At 46.1% G+C, this 24389-nt stretch overlaps 1 protein-coding gene and 1 long non-coding RNA gene across 6 annotated transcripts in view; one reads left to right on the forward strand and one right to left on the reverse strand.

The window, feature by feature from the left end:
* The window catches only part of LOC109268010 (uncharacterized), a 39119-nt gene extending 23645 nt beyond the window's left edge, over positions 1-15474 (reverse strand). For both annotated transcript variants that reach the window (XR_002080413.2, XR_002080414.2), the window contains exon 1: positions 15332-15474. This is a non-coding gene — a long non-coding RNA (uncharacterized LOC109268010). The remainder of the gene's footprint in view (positions 1-15331) is intronic.
* On the forward strand, positions 1-24389 carry INHBA (inhibin subunit beta A). 4 transcript variants are annotated; one of them, XM_053897211.1, is made up of 4 exons: positions 1-250; positions 3868-4051; positions 8753-9320; positions 18728-24389. In XM_053897211.1, the coding sequence occupies exons 3-4, from the start codon at positions 8933-8935 to the stop codon at positions 19612-19614; spliced, it is 1275 nt and encodes a 424-aa protein (XP_053753186.1). In that variant the 5' UTR covers positions 1-250; positions 3868-4051; positions 8753-8932; the 3' UTR covers positions 19615-24389. The 4 variants fall into 4 exon arrangements, with proteins under 4 accessions (XP_053753186.1, XP_019306633.1, XP_053753187.1 ...); XM_019451088.2 differs by lacking the exon at positions 3868-4051; XM_053897212.1 differs by lacking the exons at positions 1-250; positions 3868-4051 and adding an exon at positions 6149-6251.

Consider the following 24389-nt stretch of genomic DNA (forward strand, 5'->3'; position numbering starts at 1 on the left):
AACACCACACACAAAAAACTGCTCCCGGCCTTTTCTGTGTCTTCCCTTCCGAAGCCACAATTTGGGAGCAGGTCGTGGGGGCATCTTTGTAGAAAGGTGAAGTTGGATTAGAATCAAGATTTCTGCTCTTATTGGCCCCGTGGAATTTATTCGCTAAACGTATATGTCCTCAAGTCAACAACATGGAAGTTACTGCCCGAGGGGATCCGGGTGAGAAGAACGGCGACAGCAATCTGGTCTATGTTCTCTTGTGAGTATTTTTCATGATCTTCTTGGGCAATAAAGATCTACCACTGTAGCAGATGTTTCCTGATTGGATTAGAACTGAGTTATGATAAACAACTTGGAAATATGTGTTGGTCAGGAAGGACTTTGACAGCATATTTATTCAGTTTGTATTAGTGTTAGTGCTTTTTTTTTTTTCCATATATGGTTTTTGGTAGAGGTTGCAACTGATGGCTTCTCTCTATATATTGAGTTTTTCATAAGTACTACATGGTTACTTCTTGGGAAGAAATCCAGGCACTTCTGAATCATTTGGAAGTGGATTGAGTGAGGCCTCTGGTTCCAAAATAACCATCTACCTGAGGAGACTGTGACTCACATGTTGGAGGTGATGAAATGGCATTGGGGTGCCTAACATATTCCGTTCAAGGGTGTCTCTTCATCTTAAAACAATCTCTGACTGATCTTCTCCTTTCTGGATGATCCCAGTGGCTCAGGGACTAAGTGATGATCCAGGCAAACTGGCCTCATCATGTGGAGGACGGCATTTCACTTCTAAGCTAGTTTGATCCAGGCAGATTCCCTCTGGAGGGTCTCACCGACATTTGTTGATTATTATTATTATCATTATTATTATTGTTGTTGTCATTATTTTCTGAGATGTGGGATCCTGCACAGGGTTCCCCCCAGTCCTTACAGGAAAGCAGCACCTGAAGGGGGAAGCCCTTCCTTGAATAGTCATACCCCTCCCTTTTTTTTTTTTAATTTTTTTTAATGTTTATTTATTTTTGAGACAGAGAGAGACAGAGCATGAATGGGAGAGGGGCAGAGAGAGAAGGAGACACAGAATCGGAAGCAGGCTCCAGGCTCTGAGCCATCAGCCCAGAGCCTGACGCGGGGCTCGAACTCACAAACCGTGAGATCGTGACCTGAGCTGAAGTCAGACGCTCAACTGACTGAGCCACCCAGGCGCTCCAACACACCCCTCCCTTTTAAGAAGGAAGTTTGGAGAATGTAACCTTGCTTGAAACATGCAGTAGGATTTAGGAGAGCATTCTGTTGTATCTCTTTGGATATTGACTGTGTGTCATTCCCCTAAGGTATTAAACAAATAAAATCAAGCTCCATTATATTTGTTTGCTCAGGGAGGAAGGCTTGCTAATCTCACTTTTGTGAATTTTCCTTCAGGGAATTCTCTAGTGCGTGGATTTATCTGATACTCAATTGCTAACGCGAGCAACTCATGCTTCATTCACTTACTCTTTTCCATGAGGCTCTTTGCCTCCTAACAACTTGGGTGTGGGCCAACTCATCTCATCTTGTTGCTGGTCACCCAAGTTCTGCTTTTGGTTCGAACACAAAGCCAACAGGAAGTGTATGGAGGCCATGCTGGAGTGTTAGCGAGGGTGACAACAATGTTGCCCGAGAGGCACTCTTTCTGTGTTGGTATCTCTGTGGGGCGTGGGCTTCCATTAATCAGGAAGCACAAGACACATGAGGAGGCAGAATCACTTGAATTATTAATGTTTTGCATCGTTGCCAAGGCCCCTGGGAGCATGGACAGGAAGGGAATTAGGGGAAACTTTAACTCTAGATCAGGGTTCCTCAGTTGCAGAACCATTACCGTTTGGGGCCAGATAATTTCTCCGTCACAGGGGCTGATCTGTGCACTGCAGGATGTTGGGCAGCATCCCCGGCCTCTACCCACTAGATGCCAGTAACACTTTCCTTCCCAGTTATGTCAGACAAGAATGTGTTCACACGTTGCCAAATGTCTCCTGCGGGGGGGAATATCATCCCAGTTGAGAAGCCTGCTGTAGACTGGTGGATAACAATTTACTGGGTTCCCCCCCCTTCTTTTATTTCCCTACTCATTTTAGTTGTAGCATCTGGGTTCCCTGGGTTTAGATAAGGCATTTCCAAACACTCTGGAAACAGAGCTGTCATACGCAGCACAAGGCTTTGTGGGATATTCCAGTGGTTCTCAGAGAAATGTGAGGCTTAGGAACTGGGTTTTGGATTAACTATTTCTGACCCTGTTGTTTTCTAATGAGTTTTGGGAGGAATTTTAATGTTTCCCTCTCCCTCTGTGTTTAGCTGCATTCATTGCTTGATTGAACTTAAAAGCAAACAGCTTCCCAGTTCAGTTGTGAATGTGGAAGGCTGATCCTTCTTTGTCGAAAATCTCTGTAACCTAACATACGGCCCGGGCGATGGGCAAGCTACGGCTGTCCAGGAAACCAGCAGGGCTTGCCAATCCTGTACTCAATCTAAAGCATTTCATGAGACTTCTGAAATCTCACTGCAGCAAATATCGCTCTGGATCCTGCCCACGTTTTCTGGATTCCGAGCTGCCTCTCCAGGGAGGTACCTCTCCCCACCGGCAAGGTTTTCCTGCCCTGAGCCCAGAATAACCCCGGCAGCTGCTCAGAACACCTCGAATCCTTTTGATTTCTCTCCACAGTCACGTTTTATGTTCCGTTTCCCAGACGGGATGAACCAGAAATCATGCTTTTGGGGGAAACAGATTTTTCATAGGAAGGAACTAAAACACCCTGAGTCGTCAGCAGCATAGTCCATGCTCTGAACCCCCCCAGCCTCGTGTCATTTCAGCTGAATCAGACGACAACTTCCCGGTCACCTGCTTGGGGTGTTCATGTCTCCCGGCGTGTATTTTTCACGGAATTACAGCAAGGTGTGAGCGAGCAGCCGTGAAAATAACAGAGCCATGAAAAAACGGCCCCCTTTCCTAGGCCTGTCTCCTTGTTCCAGGAGAAGTGAGCAAAGAGACCAATTAATAGCATGGATGAAAGCCGAAGGCCATACGGTTTGCTCGAGAAGAAAAATGAACATCCTTGCTTCTTGGTCTGTGCCAGCTCCACACGGGCACAGCTGCTGATACGGGTAACCACCGAGATAGGTTAGCCGCTGCCCTAAGGTGTGTGTCGCCACAGGCCACAGGGAGGCACGGGGGACGCTGGTCTCTCCTCCCTGCACACCATGGAGCTCTTATCCTTAAATGAACTTTGTTTTTTGACCAGCTCACTAATTGTGATTGAAAACACCAGCTCCCCAGCAAGGCCCAAGCACTGGAGTTAGCAGCAGCAAAGACAGGCCCTAATTGCTCCATTTACATAAAAGTAGAAACATACAACGTCTAAATATAAATCTCTGGCACATCGCGCCTTTTGCAATTACAGTAAAAGAAGGTACCACGGTTTCCCTCCCGGCTCCTTCTCGCAGCAAGCTGCTCCACCAGGTTCCCCAGGGGCTGCTCCTCGAGGCGAGAACAGAGCCGTGCTAACGCTCCAGCGAGTAGTGGGGAGCTCGGTGAAGTCGCCAGTAAATCAGGCCGCCTGCACTAGGTGAAAAACGCGGTGGCAGCGGGCCACTGTGCTAGCGCAGAAGCGGGTAGGACCCGACTGCACACTCGGAAAGGGGACGGCTCGTGGGGCGTGAGCGCTCCTGGCGCGCCTCGATCGGCGCTGGAGCCGGCCCCGCGGGTCCCCGTCCCCGTCCCCGACACTGGCCGGGCTTTCGACCCTGGCACTGAGGGCTGGGTTCAGAGATTCCCAGCTGCACTCGCTGAATAGTGATTTTATTTTATTTTATTTTTTTTCTCCCCCTCTCTGAATTCTTTAGCTGCCAAAAGGGGGGAAAAATCAAGAGCTGCTCTTAAGAGAAGTTGCCCTTGCTGGTGCCCGGGGTAAAAATAGAGGCGGCCGCTCGGAGCGGCTTGGCCCAGACCCTGGCCCCGAGAGCCGGGCTCGAGCAGCGGCCGCGTTCCGGCGTGATCCCTGGGAGCTGCCAGCAGGTGCTGCTCAAGGTACAGTAGCAGGCCGAGCAGCGGGCCCGCAGGGCCGGGGGTGGGGACGCTGCTGGGGGAGGGGGCAGGAAGTGAAAGAGAAACCAAACCCAGGCAGGAAAAGTAGATGCCTGTCAGGAGTTGGGCTGACCGGCTTACCCCTGGGCCCTGGAGTTCGGAAGGGAAGAGATCATTCCCAGTCCGCGATACTCGACAGAAGTTATTTTAACCTGCCTACTTCCTCCACCACCCCCACTTTAATTTCCACCGGTGAGGAGGCATTTCCTCGGTGTGGCTCAGCTCTGAGGCTGGGGATTCAGGTGGAGAATGACATCATTGCTGGTGGGCTGACCTGGTAGGTGGGCACTTCAGAGGCATCCGGTGGCCAACTGGATCTGAGTCACGCACGTAGAGGGTCGCCCCTCTAGTCAGGGCCCTGCGAATTTCTGTGACACAACTGTTGACAAAGAGCCACCAGGCACCTCAAAAATAACACCACCTCCTATGTTCTGAACACGCACTTGACCCTGTCAGTTGAGTACTGTGGCTCCCCGCGTTACAGACGAGGACACCCAAAGCCTTAGGGGGTTGTATGGCTATAGGAGGCAGTGGAGCCAGGTTCTGATCTGCGTTTGTTTTGCGTACCCAGAGCTCATACACATGATGGGATTTCCAGGACACCAGGGTTCACGCCTGGGAGTGGTTTCAGAGGCCCTGCAGGCCAGTGCTCTCCAACAGTGCTTATCAAAAAGGATGGTGAAGATCCTTCCTTAGGCAGGGGTCGAGTCCATCCAATTCCAAATTGATGGGCAGTTTGGGAGTTAACCAACACCGATCCTGTTTATATCTTTCCTTCCCAGGTTCCCTCTGTGCCTCTACAGCCCAATGATTTAGTTTCCTATTTTATTTCTGCCTATACAGTTCTCAGAATACCCCCCCCCCCATCCCCAGCGTACAGCTCATCATCCCCACCGTCTCTGTGTTTAGCCAAGGCACACCCTCCTACATAGCAAACTTCTGGTGTCCTAAAGGAACCTGCTTCGACTACACATCAGGAGGCCAGAGCCTCTATATTTTGCTTGTGGGTACAGTGAAAAGTTTATTTTATGCATGTTAAATCCTGCATACAAAACAACATATCTGGTCATATGGCTTGCATTAGCTCCCAATTTTGCACATTTTATTCCACTTGTCATGAGTACCCCGGCTTATGCTTCAGTTGTACTCCTTCAAACAGCCCTTCCCCACTATTCTCGTCTGAAGATTCCTTCCAACTGTGTTATTTCTCGGCCTTGCTAGCAACCTTCCCGCCCAACAAAAACCCTAACCGACATAACCCCCGTTTCAAAGAATGTTCATTCCTTTTCACTAATCTCACGTTGTGTTTGTAACAATTTAAAAATCGTAGGGTTTGAAGTCCTGATAAAGAAGAATGGGGTGTGAGTCTTCCTTCTTTTTTTTTTTTTTTTTTTTTTTTTGCTAGTTGGGAAGGATATTTGTAAAGTTCACTAGCAGAGAATGGCTGTTTTCAAAGTTCTTGGTGACAAATGATTTATGAAGCAGGCATTCAATGTCAAGATGTAAAATAATAGTGGAAGTCGGGGGGGGGGACATCATCATATAGGTATACATATTTTCCCTTTTTTTTTCCTCAATGAAGTATCTTACTTTCATAAGTAAAATCAGAATCATTCTAAAGAGCACTGCAGATTTTCTTCCCTGTAAGAAACAATCAAAGACTTTGTAAATAGAGGCAACTTCATGAAGTAACAGATGTTTTATGTGAAGACATAAAACCCGAGCCTGAATATAATGAGAAGTGTGTGCTCGAGTAGTAAAAGTTGGAAGTTGGACACTCAGTGAGATATAGCTGTTCAGTTCCAGTGTTTTTCTAAAAGGTAGTCTAGTCAGTCAGAAGTTTGACTGGCTCAGTGATCACCAAGTTGTGTCCCAGCAGCCAAGAAAGGCTTTCCATCAGATAATGAATTATGAAATATGTCTCACAGTGGAAAAACCAGTCATCTGCTGATGTCATGCTGATTCTAACCAATCCCAAACAAAGCCCCAGCCCTCCTCTGTTTGAGTGGTACCAATGTGTGAGTGTGCAAATGAGTAGCACAGTATAAAACTTGAGAGTGCCAATACCATGAAGAGGAACTCCTCACACAGCTCTTTCCACACGATACAGGAGTCTGCCGGTGAAAGACAGAGGACCGGAAAGGTAATGCTTTTTTAACTCTTACTTAGGAGCTGTTGACACATTCATAGTCAGGAAGGTTACAAGGAGTTGACTTACTGCACTTCCAATGCACGTTGTAATTTGGTACCTTTTTATATTATTCAGGCAGGTTAATAATACAGCTTTTAATAGTAGAGCATGCAGAGAGATTGTGTGTTTATACAGCCCATTCAGCACTTATATACAAGTACATATGCCACAGGGAAAGCTGTTTTTAAGAGTTACATTCACAAACAGTAAATTCAGGGAACACACACATACTCGACATGCAGAGGGAATCCAAATATTGATAACTTGCCCTTATCTAAATGCTACTAGTAGGACTCCTGAGTTGTTTGGAGTCATTAAACTTTTAGGTTTATTTCAGACTCTCTTGTAAAACTTAATTGGACTACAAAATTCTTTGGGTGCTGTATATATGACGCCAGCGAGGTAGAGTATGTTAAGTTTTGTATTTCAAAGATGTTTTATTAACAGATCATAAGGCAAATAAATGCCCCCCTCCCCATTCTCTTTCACCATTCCCTGCTTAAAAAAAAAAAAAAAAAAATTAGGCTCTTTAGGAAATGTTGACAAAAATCTTAAGAAGAGCAGAGTAATCGATGTTCCTGGAGGAGAAATCCCAAAGGTGATAGATGGCGTGGAACAGAGAAAGTCTTGCAAGTAATTGTTTTGGAAAAGGGGGACAGTGTGTCCGATTCAGAAAAGCATTGTTATCTATGCAAACTGTAATTTTAACTTAATGTCACAATTTATTCACCCTCCTCCCCTGGCCCTCAGATCCTAGGCTTGTAGTAATGGTATTTCTTAACTTTTTCCACCCAAAGCACATTGCTTAACTATGATGCTCTGAACACACTAGGTGTCAGATATAAGCTGACTGTATCTACAGAAACTGAGGGCTTATGTGTGGGAAAGAAACCGAGAGAGAAGGAAAGCTTTAACAGATGGACCTCTTAAAGATACTTCTGCATGATAAAAGCAATAAGACAGAAAATGAAAAAAAAAGGGGGGGGGAGAATAAAAAAAACTCAGAGAGGCATTGTTTAAAAATTCACATTTTTCTTTTTCTGTGAACGCTGAAATCCATGATGATTTCATCTGTGCCTTTCCTTTGAGGGAAAAAGAAGCCGTCAAGGGGCCAGTCCATGAGCAGGCTGGTCCAGGACAGGGTAGGGGGATGGCTGAAAAACTCCCACATGGCGGAGAAAATCATTTGCCAGTATATTTCAGAGATTCTTTTCCCAGAGGACCAGTTATCCGAGTCATAGGAGCCCACTGTTTGTAGGGAATAATGTGGGAAAAGGCCAAATGAACTCTGCACTTTTATCTGTAAAGTCGGGGCTGGAGGTAGGCTGTAATTTGTGAGTGCGGGCGCGCAGGGCAGAAGGGGGCGGCGGCCGAGGAGAGGGAGAGGAGTTTCAGGTGACCGAGCAGGTTGACTTGCCTGTGGATCCTTCAGTGCGCGGCTGCACTTTGCGGTTGGGAAAAGTAGAGGGTGTTAGGTGACCCCAGACAGAAAGTTCTCCCCGCCCCCCTCAGATCCCCTACCCGAGCCGAGGACCCTGAACATTTAAATATGAATGAATGGGAGACCGGCCACCTCTGGGACTCCCTCCAGCCAGGACGATCCACTGGCCCCCGGTGACCAGCCTGCCCCTCTTCCCGACCTCCAGGTACCTGTCCACCCACCTCCCGGGATCCTCGGCGGCCCCGCCTTATGGGCCGGGCGGTGGGTCCCCTGGAAGCAGAGGCCAGGTGGGCTGGAGGGCCCTGGGGGCACAGTGTTTCAACCCAGTCACCCCTGGAGATTGGGACAGTGCCTTCCAGCGGGTTTTCTTTCCCGTCCAAAAGAGGAACTGGGTGAAGCAAGGGGACTGGGCAGAGAAAGAAAAAATAAAAGGGGGAAGTAGAACAAAATTGGAAGGATTTCTTTCAGAAGGGAAGTAGAACTCCCGAGAATGGTGATATCTGAAGAGAGGTGTGTGTGAGGGAGCAGTGAATAGAGCAGCCTGTCAGAAACCGGGCTGTCCCTCCCCTTCCTAATCACAGCCTCTACTCACAGAGCAACTCCCTCCCTCGCCCATTCACGCACTCACTTAGGACCAATCGTTCTCTCTCTCCCTCTCTCTCTCCCTCTCTCTCTCCCTCTCCCTCTCTCTCCCCCTCTTTTCCCTCTCCCTCTCTCTCCCTCCCTCTCTCTCCCTCCCTCTCTCTCCCTCTCCCCCCTTCTCTCCTCTCTCTCCCTCTCTCCCTGTCTCTCTCCCTCCCATCCTCTCTCTGTCTCTGTCTGTCTCCCCCCCCCACCCTGTCTCTCCCTCCCTCCCTCTCTCCCTCCCTCCCTCCCTCCCTCCCTCCTTCTCTCTTACTCGGAGACAGTCAGAACTCTCCTCCCTGAGAGCCACAAACCTACCGCACTGACTGCATTCAGAGAGGGAACCTGCAAACAAAACTTCACAGAAAACTTTTTGTTCTTGTTCCAGAGAATTTGCTGAAGAGGAGGAGGGGGAAAAAAAGAAAGAAAAAAAGAAAAGAAAAGAAAAGAAAGAAAGAACGAAAGAAAGAAAGGGGGAAAAAAAAACCAAACCCAAACCTGTGCGTGAGTGGGGGTAGGAAAAGCAGGGCCTTTTAAAAAGGCAATCACAACAACTTTTGCTGCCAGGATGCCCTTGCTTTGGCTGCGAGGATTTCTGTTGGCGAGTTGCTGGATTATAGTGAGGAGTTCCCCCACCCCGGGATCCGAGGGGCCCAGCGCAGCCCCCGACTGCCCGTCCTGCGCGCTGGCCACCCTGCCAAAGGATGTACCCAACTCTCAGCCGGAGATGGTGGAGGCCGTCAAGAAACACATTTTAAACATGCTGCACTTGAAGAAGAGACCCGAAGTCACCCAGCCGGTGCCCAAGGCGGCGCTTCTGAACGCGATCAGGAAGCTCCATGTGGGCAAAGTGGGGGAGAACGGGTACGTGGAGATAGAGGATGACATCGGCAGGAGGGCAGAAATGAATGAACTCATGGAGCAGACCTCGGAGATCATCACGTTCGCGGAGTCAGGTCGGTGCCGGCCTGGGGGGTGGGGGGGGCGGGGGGGGGCTGCGTCTCTCCGCGGCGGTCCGGGGGCCGAACTTGCACCTCCGGCCGCGCGCTCTGCCCCGGGGAGGAGGTGAGGTGCCGGGCGCCGGTGGCGCCGGGGCCGGAGGGGAGGCGGGGGGTGGCGGGCGGGTGGCGGGGGGTGGGTGGGTGGGGGGGAGGACTTCTCCGCGGACGCGGAATTCGAGGCTGAGCCCTGGCTGGAGAGGCGGCGAGCTCACACTTGCTGAACTCGCCGGTGAGCCCGGAGCGAGCTCCGAGGGCCAGCGTGGGGCCGGGAGCCGGGCTGCGGGAGGCTCGCTCGCCCTGCCTGTGAAACCAGATCCGGGCAGCCGGATGAAAGCCCGGGCGTTTTCGGGTGCTGGGGGTGGGGGGAGCCCGGGAGGCTTCCGGACCCCATCCAAAGTTTTTAATGGGGGTGGGGGTGGGGGCGCGGAGCGCGGGTCGGGGTGGCCTGGCATGGATGGAGTCATTGTCTTAAGACAAACCTTCCCTTTAAAAGTCCAGTCAGGGGCCACACCAGGGAAGCAGGGCATATTCATTGGTGACAGTCAGTTTTGCCTTTAGAAAAAACTGCCTTGGAAGAGCACGGGCATCACATTCTAGGCAGCGAGGAGGGACTTTGGGGGGACAGTTGACATTGAACCCGCGGCCACTTTTGGAACACTGACTTTTGCTCTCTGAGCAACAACAGCACCACCACCAACAAAAAAGAGTTTTGTTCCCTGCAAAGTTACTAAAAGAGCTCTCTGGCAAGGAACGCAACCTTGACAGAGTGCTCTCAGATACTACACTGAGCTCTCACTCAATCCTTAAGAGGAAGAACTTTGATAGATTCTAATCCTTGGCTCTGGACCATGCTAACCTGTTGCTGGATAGAAAATACCTGTCAGAAGGGCGGCCACAGACCTGGAGCCAGGTTATTGGGTTATTTTTACAGTTATGTGACACAGACCCTTTGCCTGCCTACACGCCCCTGCACGCCCAGGCACACAGATGTGTTCATACCGTGTTACTTTCATGGTAATGCCAGGCTAAAGAATTGTTTCCCTTGCCAAATCCATTTGAAAGGAATGCCATTGTTTTGTTTGGTAGAGCATATGGCCAGTAAAGTATGTGCAGGGACTCCCAGCATTACTGTTTAAAAGTTTGCCGCAGCCGTATAAACAATTAAGGCAACACTCAGAATTTCCAATCCTGAAAACCTGTTGACTCAGATGTTCTGTTTTCAAGAAAACCCTGCCAGACCTGGGCATCCTTTTGGGGGAGCAGATAGATAGCCTGCTGGCTTCCTGGCTCCCCTCGTAGGAGAAGCCCTGACGTCCTGCAAGTTTCCCCGCAGGACAGTCTCTCTCTCTCTCTCTCTCTCTCTGTCTCTCTCTGTCTCTCTCTCTGTCTCTCTCACCAGAAGCTTCTTTTCAAAGAAGGTCTTTCTTTCTCAAAGCTCTTTCTCAATGCAGCCCCCGAAAGGCATGATAATGATGACTTTATCTGTTGAAGCTTATTGAGGAAAAAAAAAAGTCAGGTTGGAGTTTTCAAGTTGCACACTCAGTTTTTCCTCAACCTTTCCTGATGGCAAGGTAGGAAAGAAAGTGCTTACTGACATGGAGTCCAGTGTTGGGGGGTGGGGGGGGGGATGGATTCCAGTGGTCTAGAGGTCTGCTCCCAGTGCTGACACAAAGGGACCCTGTCTAGGTTTTTATATACCAATTACCACACATGATGGCTTTAATTGCAAGCCTTACTCAATTGGCTTTACCCGCATCGGATGACTAAGTATACCTATGACTTTGACCACTTTTAATATACACCTGATGCTGGCAACAGCATCTGACTTAGCTGACTTGTCTAGCAAACCACTCTTTTGGCACTGAGAGATTTTGCAGTGAAAGAATTTGACCTTTAGCATTCTTTCTTACTTATGGCCTTCATCTCAGCGCCGGTCTTTTTCTTATTTATATGAAATCTCGGCTTTTTTTTTTTTTTTAAACTTTTCTGTTACGTGTTTAGTTTAAAAGAAATTGAGTTACTTTTTAAAAAGGTGATTCATTTGACTCACACGTTGACTCCAGTTTAAGGTTTGTAATGGAAAACTCCTCCTGGTTGAGTTTACAACTTGACTTTGGGTCAGCTGCTGGAGTCCCAGAAAAGGTTTATTACACTTAACTTATTTTTCTCATCTGAGAAGTTTCACACATCAACTTTAAGTTGGTTTACTATGACTTCACGGAATTAATGATTGCTATGTGGACCGTCTGCTCTCCAAGCAGAGTACCATATGAGTATGTTGTTGCTGATTTTGCTAACCAGGAAAGAGCTTCATCATCTGAATATACAAAAATGTCTTGTTGCTTTTGGAATAGTTCAACCTTAATCATATTCAAACTATGTCAAACTGTAAGAATTTGGAGAATAGCAAAGGGTATTCATTTTGCTTTTCTTTATAAACTATTGGGTAGCAGCGAATCCCAGTCAGTAAGTGTCACCAATGCCCGTGACACTGACGCATACCCACAGATGTATCTTTCAACCTTAAGATTCCTCGACTGGGGGAATTCCTGCTTAACTTTTGCCCTCGGCCCCCTTCTTGATGGTTAAATGAGGCCGCGATGCGGCCCAGCAGCTGAGCAACTACAAAAAGCTCAAGCATCTAGAACTCTTGGAACTGAGTTTGTCCCACTGAGCTCAGGTGGAAAGTCCCATCTTTGTAAAGCTGATACGAGTTGTTATTAACTAAGTGGTGAGGAATTGCTCTCAGGCTCTCTGACATTCATCCCAACAAATAAAAATTATTTTTTTAATGCATGTCATCCAAGATTGCTCATCATTACTACATTCTCTAGATGGCTGGCACAGAATCCTCTGTGTTTACCTTAAGTCCTTAAAGGAAAAAAAGAAGGGATGGGTAGAGTCAAGTCCACTCTGTCTATAATTGTCAATGAAGCTGGGATCAGTGGCCTTCTTGACTCCTATATCTTATTTTATCTTCTTGTGATCCGTGACAATATCTGGTCAATGTACAATAGCAACCTATCATTGAGTCTCCATATGCTGCCAGATTTACATACTGGTGGCGGTAATCAACTTAGACATTGATAGCACTTGTTGGAGAACAGAGAGGGAAAGAAAGACAAGTGGAGCGCCAAGAAATGGAAAATGTTCACTAAGCCCAGGTGTTGTTGAAAGTAACCCTTAAATCTCCCTTCTTGGAGGATTCCAGTTACAGAAGATTTGAATTAGAAATAGACACTTCCCAAACAGGGGCCTAAGAAGGCTTGCTTGGATGACTGTTTTCCCCCAGCCCAAGAAAGTCATCTCAAGGTGGACTTGACTCCCACCATTCCATGCCAGTCTAATGAACTTTCCTGTGAATTACCCGTCACTGAAGGGTGCCTTTAGTTAGGGGTTACACGCTTTCTTCTCCCAATAATGGGCAATGATTGGCCACAAGAGGGCGCATTCCAAAGACTTTTGCTCCTTCCCATTTAATCTAGGGAAACGCAATTTCACCTCCTGGAAGTCCCATTCTGCAGCACCCAAATCTTGGTGCTTGTCAGTTGCCCCCTGCTTCCTCTCGTCCTCCAGAAAAAGTTAGGATTTTATGGGATGGGAGAAACATGACTCCCTGTGATACAGTAAATGAGACAGAAGAAAAGAAATGAGAATTCTAGTGATGCATGTGAACATTCCCGAGCTCTATGGAAGGCAGAGGAATGATACATTTCAGAAGCAGAGCGTGGAGAAATGTGACCATGAATCATCAGCAATACTGATCTGCTCACACATCTCTCCCTAAGACGGCTGGCTGCCTGGGCTTTTACAAAAATGCCTTCCGGCTCCCCTCATTTCATTGCCTGGTTTCCCTGTCTTATCAACGCTTTTCACCAGGGACAAATGACAAGTGACTTCCAACAGGGAGGAAAGGGCTGTTTGGTGACTGCCTTGTGAAAAATTGGGTATGGCTTTGGGGGATGCGTTTGTTTCCGAAGTTAGAGTGTGCAGCGAGATGGTGGCAGAAAGACCAGAAGCAAGATGCCTAGTGGTTTTGGGCCTGTGACGTAGGTGGATCTGAGTGGGGGCGGTGAGCTGTCAGAGGGCAGAAAGTCGGCTTTCGTATTTGGAGAACTGGGAGTAATACCTTCCCAGGCACTTTTTGTGAGAACATATTATTTGTCTTGGCCCCTCTTCTGCTAAACTATACTCGAGCATGAGCTGTAGATCAGAATTCCTTATACTCGACTGGTCCCTAGATCCAAAACCCAAAGTGTAAAAGTTCGCAGGAACTTTGGAAGAGGTCTCTGAAATTTCTGTGGGTTGAATCTTAAGAATTTTTTTTCTACTTCTTCTAGGATCCTAAGCCCCTTTCTCTCTCTATTTCATCCCTATTTGAATGGGAGACACAGGAATGTGGCCGAGCATTTGCAATTCAATAACACATCCTAAGATAAAAATATTAAGGCTAAAAAAAAAATCCAATCCAGATAATTTATGACCAAAAAGACCTCTGAGGCAGGTTAAAGGAGGCATAACCTTGAAGACCCCACTTTCTGCCATCTGCAGAGACCCCTGAAAACAGCTCAAATGCAAAGTTAGTGCTTTAGAGAACACATATGCTGTAACCGGTAGTTCTGTATACTGGTACCAGGGACTATACCATATCTAGGCACAGTGAAACCTGGATGAAGAATGGGAAATTAAAGTAACAGCAGCATTTTACAAGGAGCCCCCCTCCCCCTGCCCCGCCTCCCGTGGCGAGTTTAAATCTATAAACAAGATTTTCCACATTCACATTAGAGACATAATTATTACCCATAGGTACAAGGGCAGCATACTTTGGGCAGGACCCTGGTGAGGCGAACAAAGCAGAATACAAACGAAACGCGAAGTGTGCGTGTGTGTGTGTGTGTGTGTGTGTGTGTGTGTATTGCGTGTATTGCTTATTTCATGAGAAATGTTCATCCGCCCACAGATCTGAGGTGTGGGGCTTGAGGGGGAGCAGAATTTTGAGTCCCGGTGTGGGGGAAGAGAACAACAAGGGGCTTGGCTGCTTAACCCTTGGCAGGCCTGCTTTCATGATTGAGTTATTAAAAATATCTGAAAAATCCTGAAAGCAAAGGAAAAGGTGCTTTCAGGTGTTCTGACTTCTAGCTTCCGGTCTTTCCTCAGTCCAGTCCCTCCTTCCCCGGCAACATTTCAAAGGTCTTCCCTGTAAAGTGCAATTTTTCAGCCTCCTACTCATTTTTATGCACCTTTCTCTCTCCCTTTGGTATGTGTCCCCCGAGCTCATAGAGGTTTAAGTGATGAAATATTATCACCCACATGGGTTTGCGTGGGACTTTCTTAGTGAATTACTCAGGCAGAGCAGGCTGTGATACAAGCCTTGCTCACGAGCCTCGGGAGGGAAAAAATAGCACAGAGGATGAAAAGAATATTATCAGAGAGTAGGTAATGAAAGGTTAGCAAAGCCACCAGCTATATCTAGTTAGATAGGTAATAATGCAGGAACCCAGAGCGCACCTGTATAAGCTAATGCTGTACCTGCTCCCAAAGCATTGTGGGAAGGCTTCCATTTCAGGATTTGATGCAGGAGATATTTAAGTCAAACCTGAAACTGATTAGTAATTGATCCTAAACACCTCAGCCTCAGGCAACCTCCTTCCATTTTTTTCAAACTGTTATGCATAGAGATTTGAAGATTGGAGCATCCTAAAAGCATCACTGCGGTATAACAATCTCCCTTAGGTAGAATACAGATAAAAGGGAATATAATCAAGTGACTAGTTATATTTTCCATACCTAAGGAATTTGAGGGTTGTAATATCTTTCTGAAACCTGCAGCCCTGATAAATATTAATCATCTCAGCTTCTAGCTGTCTCATTCTCTCCACCCCCTTCTGCAATGAAAGCTAAATGTAAAAGAAAAAAAATATTGCACTGCTTAATAAGTCAAAAACAATAGAACTTTTAAAATGTACCTGCATATAAGGTAGACATTAGGAAGACTTGCATCTCTCTCTTCCCCCTGTTCTCCTGAGCATTATGGCAACAGCATTTTCATGAAATTGGATCTGTTTTATTTTTTTTTCCCTGATAAAATATCATGCAATATACAAATAGCAGTTCCAGAAATGGACACCAGGAGAAGGAGGCGACAGGCATGTCAATTAGTAGGGGGAAAATCCAAATGTCAGAAATATGGGGGAGAGATACAGCACGCAGGCAATGGAAGCAAATACAGGGAACAGAATCTTTCAGCTCAGATAATTAAACCAATGCATAAATCAGTGCTGTGCCTCTCCACAGTACGCAGGCGATGCCATGCAGTTAATTATCAGCCAGGACCAGGTTGAAAGTCATTTTATGATGCCTCTCTGATCCTAATATAACAGCACCTGACAGATTGAGCCCCCTCTAATGAGTACTCTCTTTGTATGATCCTCTCTCAGGAACACTAAATCATTTGCTTCCAAGTACAGCTGCCTGTGAAGAAGGGGAGGGGCTATATCCTGCGTTAGAAACCTGCTCCTGTGAACTAAGGGGCTCTCCTCTAGGCTGTTCCTGGAAGCCAGCGACCTTAGCCTCCCTGGCCCTAGGAAGGCAGTTTGCACAGGCTGTCTCGGCTTCAATCCAGTGGGCCAGTGAGCCCACCCTGGCCCCCACCCCCACCCCCAGCATATCCGTGGACTTCTCTGGACTCTATTCATGGGAAGTCCAATGTGTGCTGGTCCGCACTGCCATCTGGACCCTCTCTATAACCGAGCACTGGCTGCCTTCACCCCAGCCCCTCCTGTCAAGCCCAGGTGAAAGCCCAGCAGAGCCTGTGGGAACGAGTTACCTGAAACCCAGAGAGCTTTTCCCATTCTGAGGACGAGTCAGATTCTCCAGTTTCACACTCTTTCCTAGAAAAACAAAACACAACCTTGTGCCCTCTGGCTTCTCTAATTTAGCAGCTACTATCTCTCGGTCTTTAGGGTGGCACCCTGCACAGTTTAAGGTTTCAGACGCTGGCCTACGTCGAAGCAGAAGGGAGAACAGCAGGTAGCTTGTGACTGTTCTCTGTGGGGCAGGGTGGAGGTGCCCACGCCGGAGGGAGCCTGCACCCTCCTTCAGGCCGGCTCTTAGAGGCTTGGGTGGCTTCCGGAAGCTGCTTGTCTTTTTAAATTTAAATCATTAAGCTCTCCTTCCTAGAGTCTTCTCTTTTCCTTTCTTAAACAAAACAAAACAAAACAAAACAAAAAACAGCAACAGAGAAACCCACCTTTGTAGCAAAGGGGCTACTGCATTCACGTTTTGAAAAGAAATCATGCCCCCTAAAAAAAGACAGTCCCCCCCTTCTTCTAACTGCTCTCCGCTCTAGTGATCTAATCATAAACCTAGCTTTATTATTCATTTCAACTCCTGCCAGGGACCCAGGGCTGGAGGCAAAGGGACCCCCCACCCCCTGCACCACCACCACCACCAATGTGGCCAGGGTCCTACAACTTTATACCAAGATGCCGGAGAATCTTTTGTATACATATGTAGCCTTTCCTGGCCCTGGCCTCAGTGAATTTACCACTATCAGAATCGCAGTGTGCAGAGTGTGTTAAATTAAGAACAGAATCTACAGTGCGCAATGCACAGAAAAGCCTGCCTTCTGCTGCAGAGAACTTGAACGAGTGCCGAAAATTTATAGTACCGTAAACATCTCAGGGCTGAGAGTGATAAGTATGGCTGGATTTCCGTTAGCTATAGAAATCCAGGCAGGGAGACCCTCCTAGGGAGTTGCGAGTTCTAAGATGAACTTCTCCTGACATTGTTCTCAGATTTGTGTGCGAGATGCGTGTGCATGAGACTGTTGTAAGCAGGCACACGCAGGAGGCGGCCATGAAAAGAGGGCACGTTTCATATACCACCAAGGGGTAAAAGTGGAACTGAGGGAAGGTGTTTCATCAACCTGAGAATTCCAGTCTGGACACCTGCTCCTTGCAGTAAATGTTGTTACATGTACAGACATACAGGTGCTTATGGAAGGAGAAGGGAGTAGTGTGAACTAGGCAAGAACTGAATGGTCTCTGAATCCAACTGCCTCGCCATTGTGGGGGTTGCCCCTCTGTTAGTAGCAGTCGCTGTAATTGGGGCTCATTAAGCTGCATTCAGAAGGGAACGAGGCAAAAATGGGGCACACGGCAGTAGGGGGTGGATCTCCTAATCTAATATAACTCAAGACTGAAGATGCCTCCATTTGTTAATAGGGAGTCAGGCGATTGCCTACTTCCTGGTAAATGCTGGACCATGACCATGAACAAGATGGATAGGATCTCAGACCTGGGGCATCCTAAATTAGACTGGCAGGAGGGTAGGGGAAGTGGTGTGGTCTCATCTGCAAACCAAAACCTCATCAAGGGCAGCCACTGAGGGTGACGTGTTGGGAGCTGGAGGATTCTAGACGAGGGGCACCCTGCCTGGAGGTGAGAGAGCGCATGGGATGCTTCTGACCTCAAACACTGTGTGGCTGTGCCACAGAGGACGGGGCGCTGGGAGAGAGCCGGAGTTGAGGCAGAGCCCAGAGTCCCGGGTGGCTCCTGTTTTATACCTGCTGAATGGTGAAATGATGGGAGAGGGGCCTGGCTTTATGCTGAAAGGCCAGATGCAAGCAAAGACTGTCGTGGTGACCCAGCAAAGAAATGATGGACAAGTGAAGCAGGTTGTGGTGAGGGAGGAGGAGTCTAGCTCTGTGGGCACTTCCGTCGGGGTGGGGGTGGTGTTTGCGTGTTTATGTGGGAACAGCACAGCTTCCACGACTTGCTAGAGCTCACGGGGTGCCTTCATCTGTGTGATCCCATTTGATCCTTCCAAACCTGAGGCATAAGGGGTCAAATGTCTTTATGACATTCCCATTTTATAGAAGAAGAAACTGAGATTAAGCGGCTAGGGAACAGACACAGACCTCCCGGGCTTCTGGACACTGACTGAGATCTGGGCTCTCTTCTTTCTAGGGCAAGAGTTGACAAACTTTCTCTGGAAAGGGCCAGAGAGCAAAGATTTGAAGCTTTGTGGGCCAGTCTGTCTTGTGACTGGCGGGGACCTAGTGCGAAAGCAGCCACAGACAGCCTATGAAGAAATGAGTGTAGCCGGGGCCCCGTTAAACCTTATCACAGGCGCTGAAGCGTCCATTTCATATAATTTTCCCATGTCACCAAAATCCTATTTTTCTTCAACCATTTAAAAATGTCAAAAGTGTTCTTACAGTCAGGGGGCCACAATCCTCTGACCCCTGTTGGAGATGGCCTGTGGCAGAGGCCCCACGCCTGCCTGAAATTAGTGACTGGTGACCAACATCGCAACTAACGAGTGTCCCTGCTCTCTCTTGTGCTGTGTTTCGTCTGCAGGCACAGCCAGGAAAACACTGCACTTTGAGATTTCCAAAGAAGGCAGTGACCTGTCGGTGGTGGAACGCGCAGAAGTCTGGCTCTTCCTCAAAGTCCCCAAGGCCAACAGGACCAGGACCAAAGTCACCATCCAGCTCTTGCAGAAACAACCCCAGGGCGGCGTGGACGCAGGGGAGGAGGCAGAGGAAATGGGCTTGATGGAGGAGAGAAACGAGGTGTTGATATCGGAAAAGGTGGTGGATGCCCGGAAGAGCACGTGGCACATCTTCCCCGTCTCCAGCAGCATCCAGCGGTTGCTGGACCAGGGCAAGAGCTCCCTGGACGTTCGGATTGCCTGTGAGCAGTGCCACGAGACGGGCGCCAGCCTGGTGCTCCTGGGCAAGAAGAAGAAGAAGGAGGAGGAGGGCGAAGGGAAGAAGAAGGACGGAGGAGACGGAGGGGCAGGGGCAGACGAGGACAAGGAGCAGTCCCACAGACCTTTCCTCATGCTGCAGGCCCGCCAGTCTGAAGACCACCCTCATCGGCGGCGGAGGCGGGGCTTGGAGTGTGACGGCAAGGTCAACATCTGCTGTAAGAAACAGTTCTTTGTTAGTTTCAAGGACATTGGCTGGAATGACTGGATCATCGCTCCCTCCGGCTATCACGCCAACTACTGCGAGGGTGAGTGCCCGAGCCACATAGCAGGCACATCTGGGTCCTCGCTCTCCTTTCACTCGACCGTCATCAACCACTACCGCATGCGGGGCCACAGCCCCTTCGCCAACCTCAAGTCGTGCTGTGTGCCCACCAAGCTGAGACCCATGTCCATGCTGTACTATGATGATGGGCAGAACATCATCAAAAAGGACATTCAGAACATGATAGTGGAGGAGTGTGGGTGCTCATAGAGCACCCAGCCCAGGGGGGACGGGAGCCAGAGTTGTCCAGAGAAGACAGTGGCAACAGGAAGAAGTGTTTAAGGTTTCGGAGTTAAACGAGGAGAAAAAATATATATAGAGAAATTTAAAAAAAATAAACTAAAAACAAAACCTGAAACAGATGAAGGAAGATGTGGAAAAATTCCTTAGCCAGGGCTCAGAGATGAAGCAGTGAACAAGATGGGAGTTGGGAGGGAAAGGGAGAAAGGCGTGCCCTTCGTTTCTTCCGGTATCTATCAAAGTGATGACATCCGTTGCTTACACGGGAGTATCATCCCCTCCTTTTCAGTCCCCCTTCAGTGTGAGCCTCGAAGTCAACTTGTCTGGTCTGCAGGAATGTGGGCTAGCACAACCCAAATAGCATCTAGAAAGCCATGAGTTTGAAAGAGCCAGTTACAGGCACTTTCCCATCCAGTTACCCAGGTTGTAAGGTATGTCTGTGTGACCCTCTCTCTGTGTATATCAGCCCGTGCACACATGCACACAGACACACACACCACAGACACACACACACACACAGACACACACACACACACACAGACGCGTTTCCACACAGCCCATGCACACACACACGTACCGGTAGGAGAACTATAGTGTGCAGGTGGTACACTTCCTTTTCTGCACCAGTTTTGCAACAAAGCAAAACAGAACAAAAACCAACCTAAAAAAAAAAAATTGAGAACAAGAATGGGAAGAGAGAAAAATCAAGGAACAAAGAATACCAAGTCACATTTCGTTAAGGTGCTTATGATCTTAGAACTATGCAACCTAATAGGTTTGAAACTGTTTACCTGAGAGAGAACAAAAAGAGAGACTTTTTTGTATTGGAAGTAACCTGATTAATTTTTATTTTCTTCAAGGAGAGATACTTGAAAGGAATATGTTTGTCCATCTGTTGGATCCAAACATTTCTATATTTTGTAAATGTTGTTTTTTTTTTATCGTTTACTATTTGCACTACAATGGTGTTTGACCTGTCTAATCCCTTATTTAACAAGTATTTTCTGTGGGTGGGGGTGGGGGGGGTTAAGAGCTGCACTTAATGTGAGCTATAAAAGAACTGCTACAGCACACAAAATAGCTATTTTTATTATTATAATTATAATTATTATTATTATTTTGTACCTTAAAAAATAGACACATACACCAAAGACATTTGTGTGAGCCTTTAAACAGTCTGTCTGTGGTTGGTATCATTCACCATCAGTGAGTCAGGGGTTGGGATTCAAGGTGGAGTAGGGTGGATCGTGTTCAGGCTTCAGAGACCTGAGAAGTTTGGGTTTTGACTCCTTTGACATCCATTAAGCAGGACATTTCATACTGGACGTACAGTAGTTGTACACTGTTGGATGTCAAGTTCAATCGGATTCACAGAACACTACATGCTTGTATGTGTATATATACATTGCTTGTGCATATGCGTACCTGTGTGTATATATACATGTATTGCATCATGCCCATATACACATTTTAAGGACTTCAGGCTGTCATTTTTTAAATGTTCTTAAAGCAATGAATGTTTGTGTGCAAAACACAGTATTTTTAAGAAGGATAGGCTATAGTTTTGCTTTTACTCTGAATTAGGTGGGCACGTTTCAAAAAGTTGGGTGGGAAGAAGCCTGGAAATGCCAGTGAATATTCAGCAAGACCCTCTTTCCATGTGCAGGGACTGAGTTCCCTCTTCTCTCTTGTCCCCCACCTCCACCCCACCAGGGAAAACAGGAAACTCATGTTCTTCAAGGTTCTAGGCTGATCTGAAGTTGTTTTTTTTTGTTTGTTTTTTTTGGTAACTTATATTTATTATCTATTGGAATCAATCTTAAATCAGAAAGCTTTTTCAGAAAGAAAAAATTAATCTTTAGGCCTTTGGTTACTTTTTTTTTTTTTTTTTTTGTGATTAAGGCCTGCTTGTGAGAAATTTTACTTTCTGGGCTAGATAATGTTGTTGTCACTAGTAAAAAGATAAATAACTTGTGGGGGGGAAGGTCTTAAGAGTTTGAGAGTAAGAAAGAGAACTGCGGGGGTGACAGCAGTGGTAAAAATCCCTAATATTTTATTTAATTTACAGCCAAAACTCTTGATACATAAGTTTGTATGTATTGACTCAGATGCAAAAAAAGAAAAAAAAAAACACTTTGTTTTATAAATATCAAAGTACATGCTTAAAGCTAAATTTCTACTAATTTATTCCACAGTATTTAGCTTGCCTAGGATAGCTCATAAGTTATTCATTTATATGCTTTTAAAAATACAGAGCCTTATTTTTACTGACTTGTTTGAAGTTTGCAAAAATTGAAAAAAATACTAATAATATGGAAAAAAATTGCATTCGTTAGCATTTTGTAAAATACTGAAATTTTCAGCCCTATGTCCATTCATAGATTAAAAAAAATAATTGTAGGAAAATAAAATAGTGAGAAACCAAACATTACAAAAGGTGGTTTAGCTCTTCTTGAGATAAATACTAAATCGGTATACTATGTAACACTAGGCTGTATGTAGGCAAATTATTTTAATGTTATTACTGGGCAAATATACTTACTACATCTTGAGGTCCATCCTTTCTTAGGCAGAAATATAACACGTACTACATGGGAGTGGACTCTAAGTGCAAGAGAGAGAGCATGCAAAATTGGTCCTTGCTTCCTCACTCTTAACCACTGACGAGGAAATCGAAATCGTGCAGGTGGGGGAGGTGCGCATGGTGAGGAAAGCTTCAAGGAGAGGGGGATGGCAGTGTTCAACTTTACAAATTGCCATGAAAAACTTAGAGGGTGTTTTGAACTGCGTCTTAACTGTTACTGGAACTAATAGCGGAACCCATGAAAATAAGCGTGGGGAACCAAGTCCTAGTTCCCTGTGTGCTAGCAGAGATGGCCAGGGCAATGGGAAAAACAAGATGTTCGAAAGACAGTTGCTACCTGTTTGTGGCTCCCATTCATCTCAAGTGCGTGCCCCATCTTTGTAAGCCCTTTAAAAGAGTGCTTGACCTATTGGGGGTAAGATGGAGTTTGACTAGTGGCCACAGTAATTAGAGCAGAGCAAAGTGAAATCCATACGACAATATTTTCATGAGATGATTTAATTGAAACTAAATGATCGAGTTATCAAATACCTATAAACTTTAACTTTATTTCATTAAATTTATATGGCCTTGAAATAGAATGATAAGTTATTGCTATCTTCAATAACCTTGGAAGATATGCGGGCTTGTGAATAACCCCACTTTTCATGTAGCAGCATGAGGCCAAAAGAAAAAACTTTAAAATTCTACCATATTGGGCTCTTCAGAGTATGTTTTCCTTAAAACAGGGTGGCTCTGGCTGATCTTAGCATCTCTCTACTCTTCTCTAGGGCTGATCTCTAGGCTCTTAAAAATCTACACATACCAGTCTTAAAAGCTCTGAAAAGCATTCGTCCCCAAGTATCTTTTAAGAATGATATATATTTTGTAGTTTGGACTCTTCTTTCTCCCTGTTTTCCTTTTTTCCTCCCTTCCTTCCTTCCTTCCTTCCTTCCTTCCTTCCTTCCTTCCTTCCTTTTCTTCCTTTCTCTCTTTCTTCTTCCTTCCTTTCTTTCTTTCTTTCTTTCTTTCTTTCTTTCTTTCTTTCTTCTTTCACTTTTTTTAAATTTTTTTCAAAAAAAGCATGGCAAATTCCAGCACACTGACTTGGGGTTTTTCTTGCCCCAGAAGACCAATCAATTTCATAGATATTTAAGATTGATTCCACACTCTGTTTTCCAGGAGAATGCCTGCATTCTCCTCTAAGGAAGAGCAAGTGAATTTTTTTTTCGCCCCCGTGGGATTGGACCTCAAGAAGTAAGTCTAAAAAATAGAGAGCGTGAATGCCCCAGTTGTATTAAGCTTAGATTCAAATTATTATGTTCACTTGAAAAAATGATTTCCCGGGGGCCTTTTGGCAACTTCCCTTTTCAATGTAGAGAAAAACTTAGTCACCCTGAAAACCTACACAATAAACGAAACTTGTAGATGTGGGCAGGAGGTTTGGGGGTGGACATTGTGTGTGTTTAAATTAAACCCTTTATCACTGAAAGCTGTTGTATGGGTCAGAGAGGATGAATGCTCACTCAGAAGCTGTTCACATCTTCAAGAGCAGAAGCAAACCACATGTCTCAGCTCTATTATTTATTTTTTATGCATAAAGTGCATCATTTCTTCTGTATTAATTTCCAGTGGGTTTTACCCTCTATTTAAATGCTTTGAAAAACAGTGCATTGACAATGGGTTGATATTTTTCTTTAAAAGAAAAATATAATTATGAAAGCCAAGATAATCTGAAGCCTGTTTTGTTTTAAAACTTTTTATGTTCTGTGGTTGATGTTGTTTGTTTGTTTGTTTGTTTTTATTTTTTATTTTTATTTTATTTTATTATTTTTTTTTGTTTTGGCATACTACATGCAGTTCTTTAACCGATGTCTGTTTGGCTAATGTAATTAAAGTTGTTAATTTATATGAGTGCATTTCAACTATGTCAATGGTTTCTTAATATTTATTGTGTAGAAGTACTGGTAATTTTTTTATTTACAATCTGTTTAAAGAGATAACAGTTTGATATGTTTTCATGTGTTTATAGCGGAAGTTATTTATTTCTATGGCATTCCAGCGGATATTTTGGTGTTTGCAAGGCATGCAGTCAATATTTTGTACAGTTAGTGGACAGTATTCAGCAGCGCCTGATAGCTTCTTTGGCCTTATGTTAAATAAAAAACCTGTTTGGGATTTA

The sequence above is a fragment of the Panthera pardus genome, unplaced genomic scaffold, assembly GCF_024362965.1.
Source record: "Panthera pardus isolate Hobbes unplaced genomic scaffold, ASM2436296v1 HiC_scaffold_8, whole genome shotgun sequence".
Lineage (NCBI taxonomy): Eukaryota > Metazoa > Chordata > Mammalia > Carnivora > Felidae > Panthera > Panthera pardus.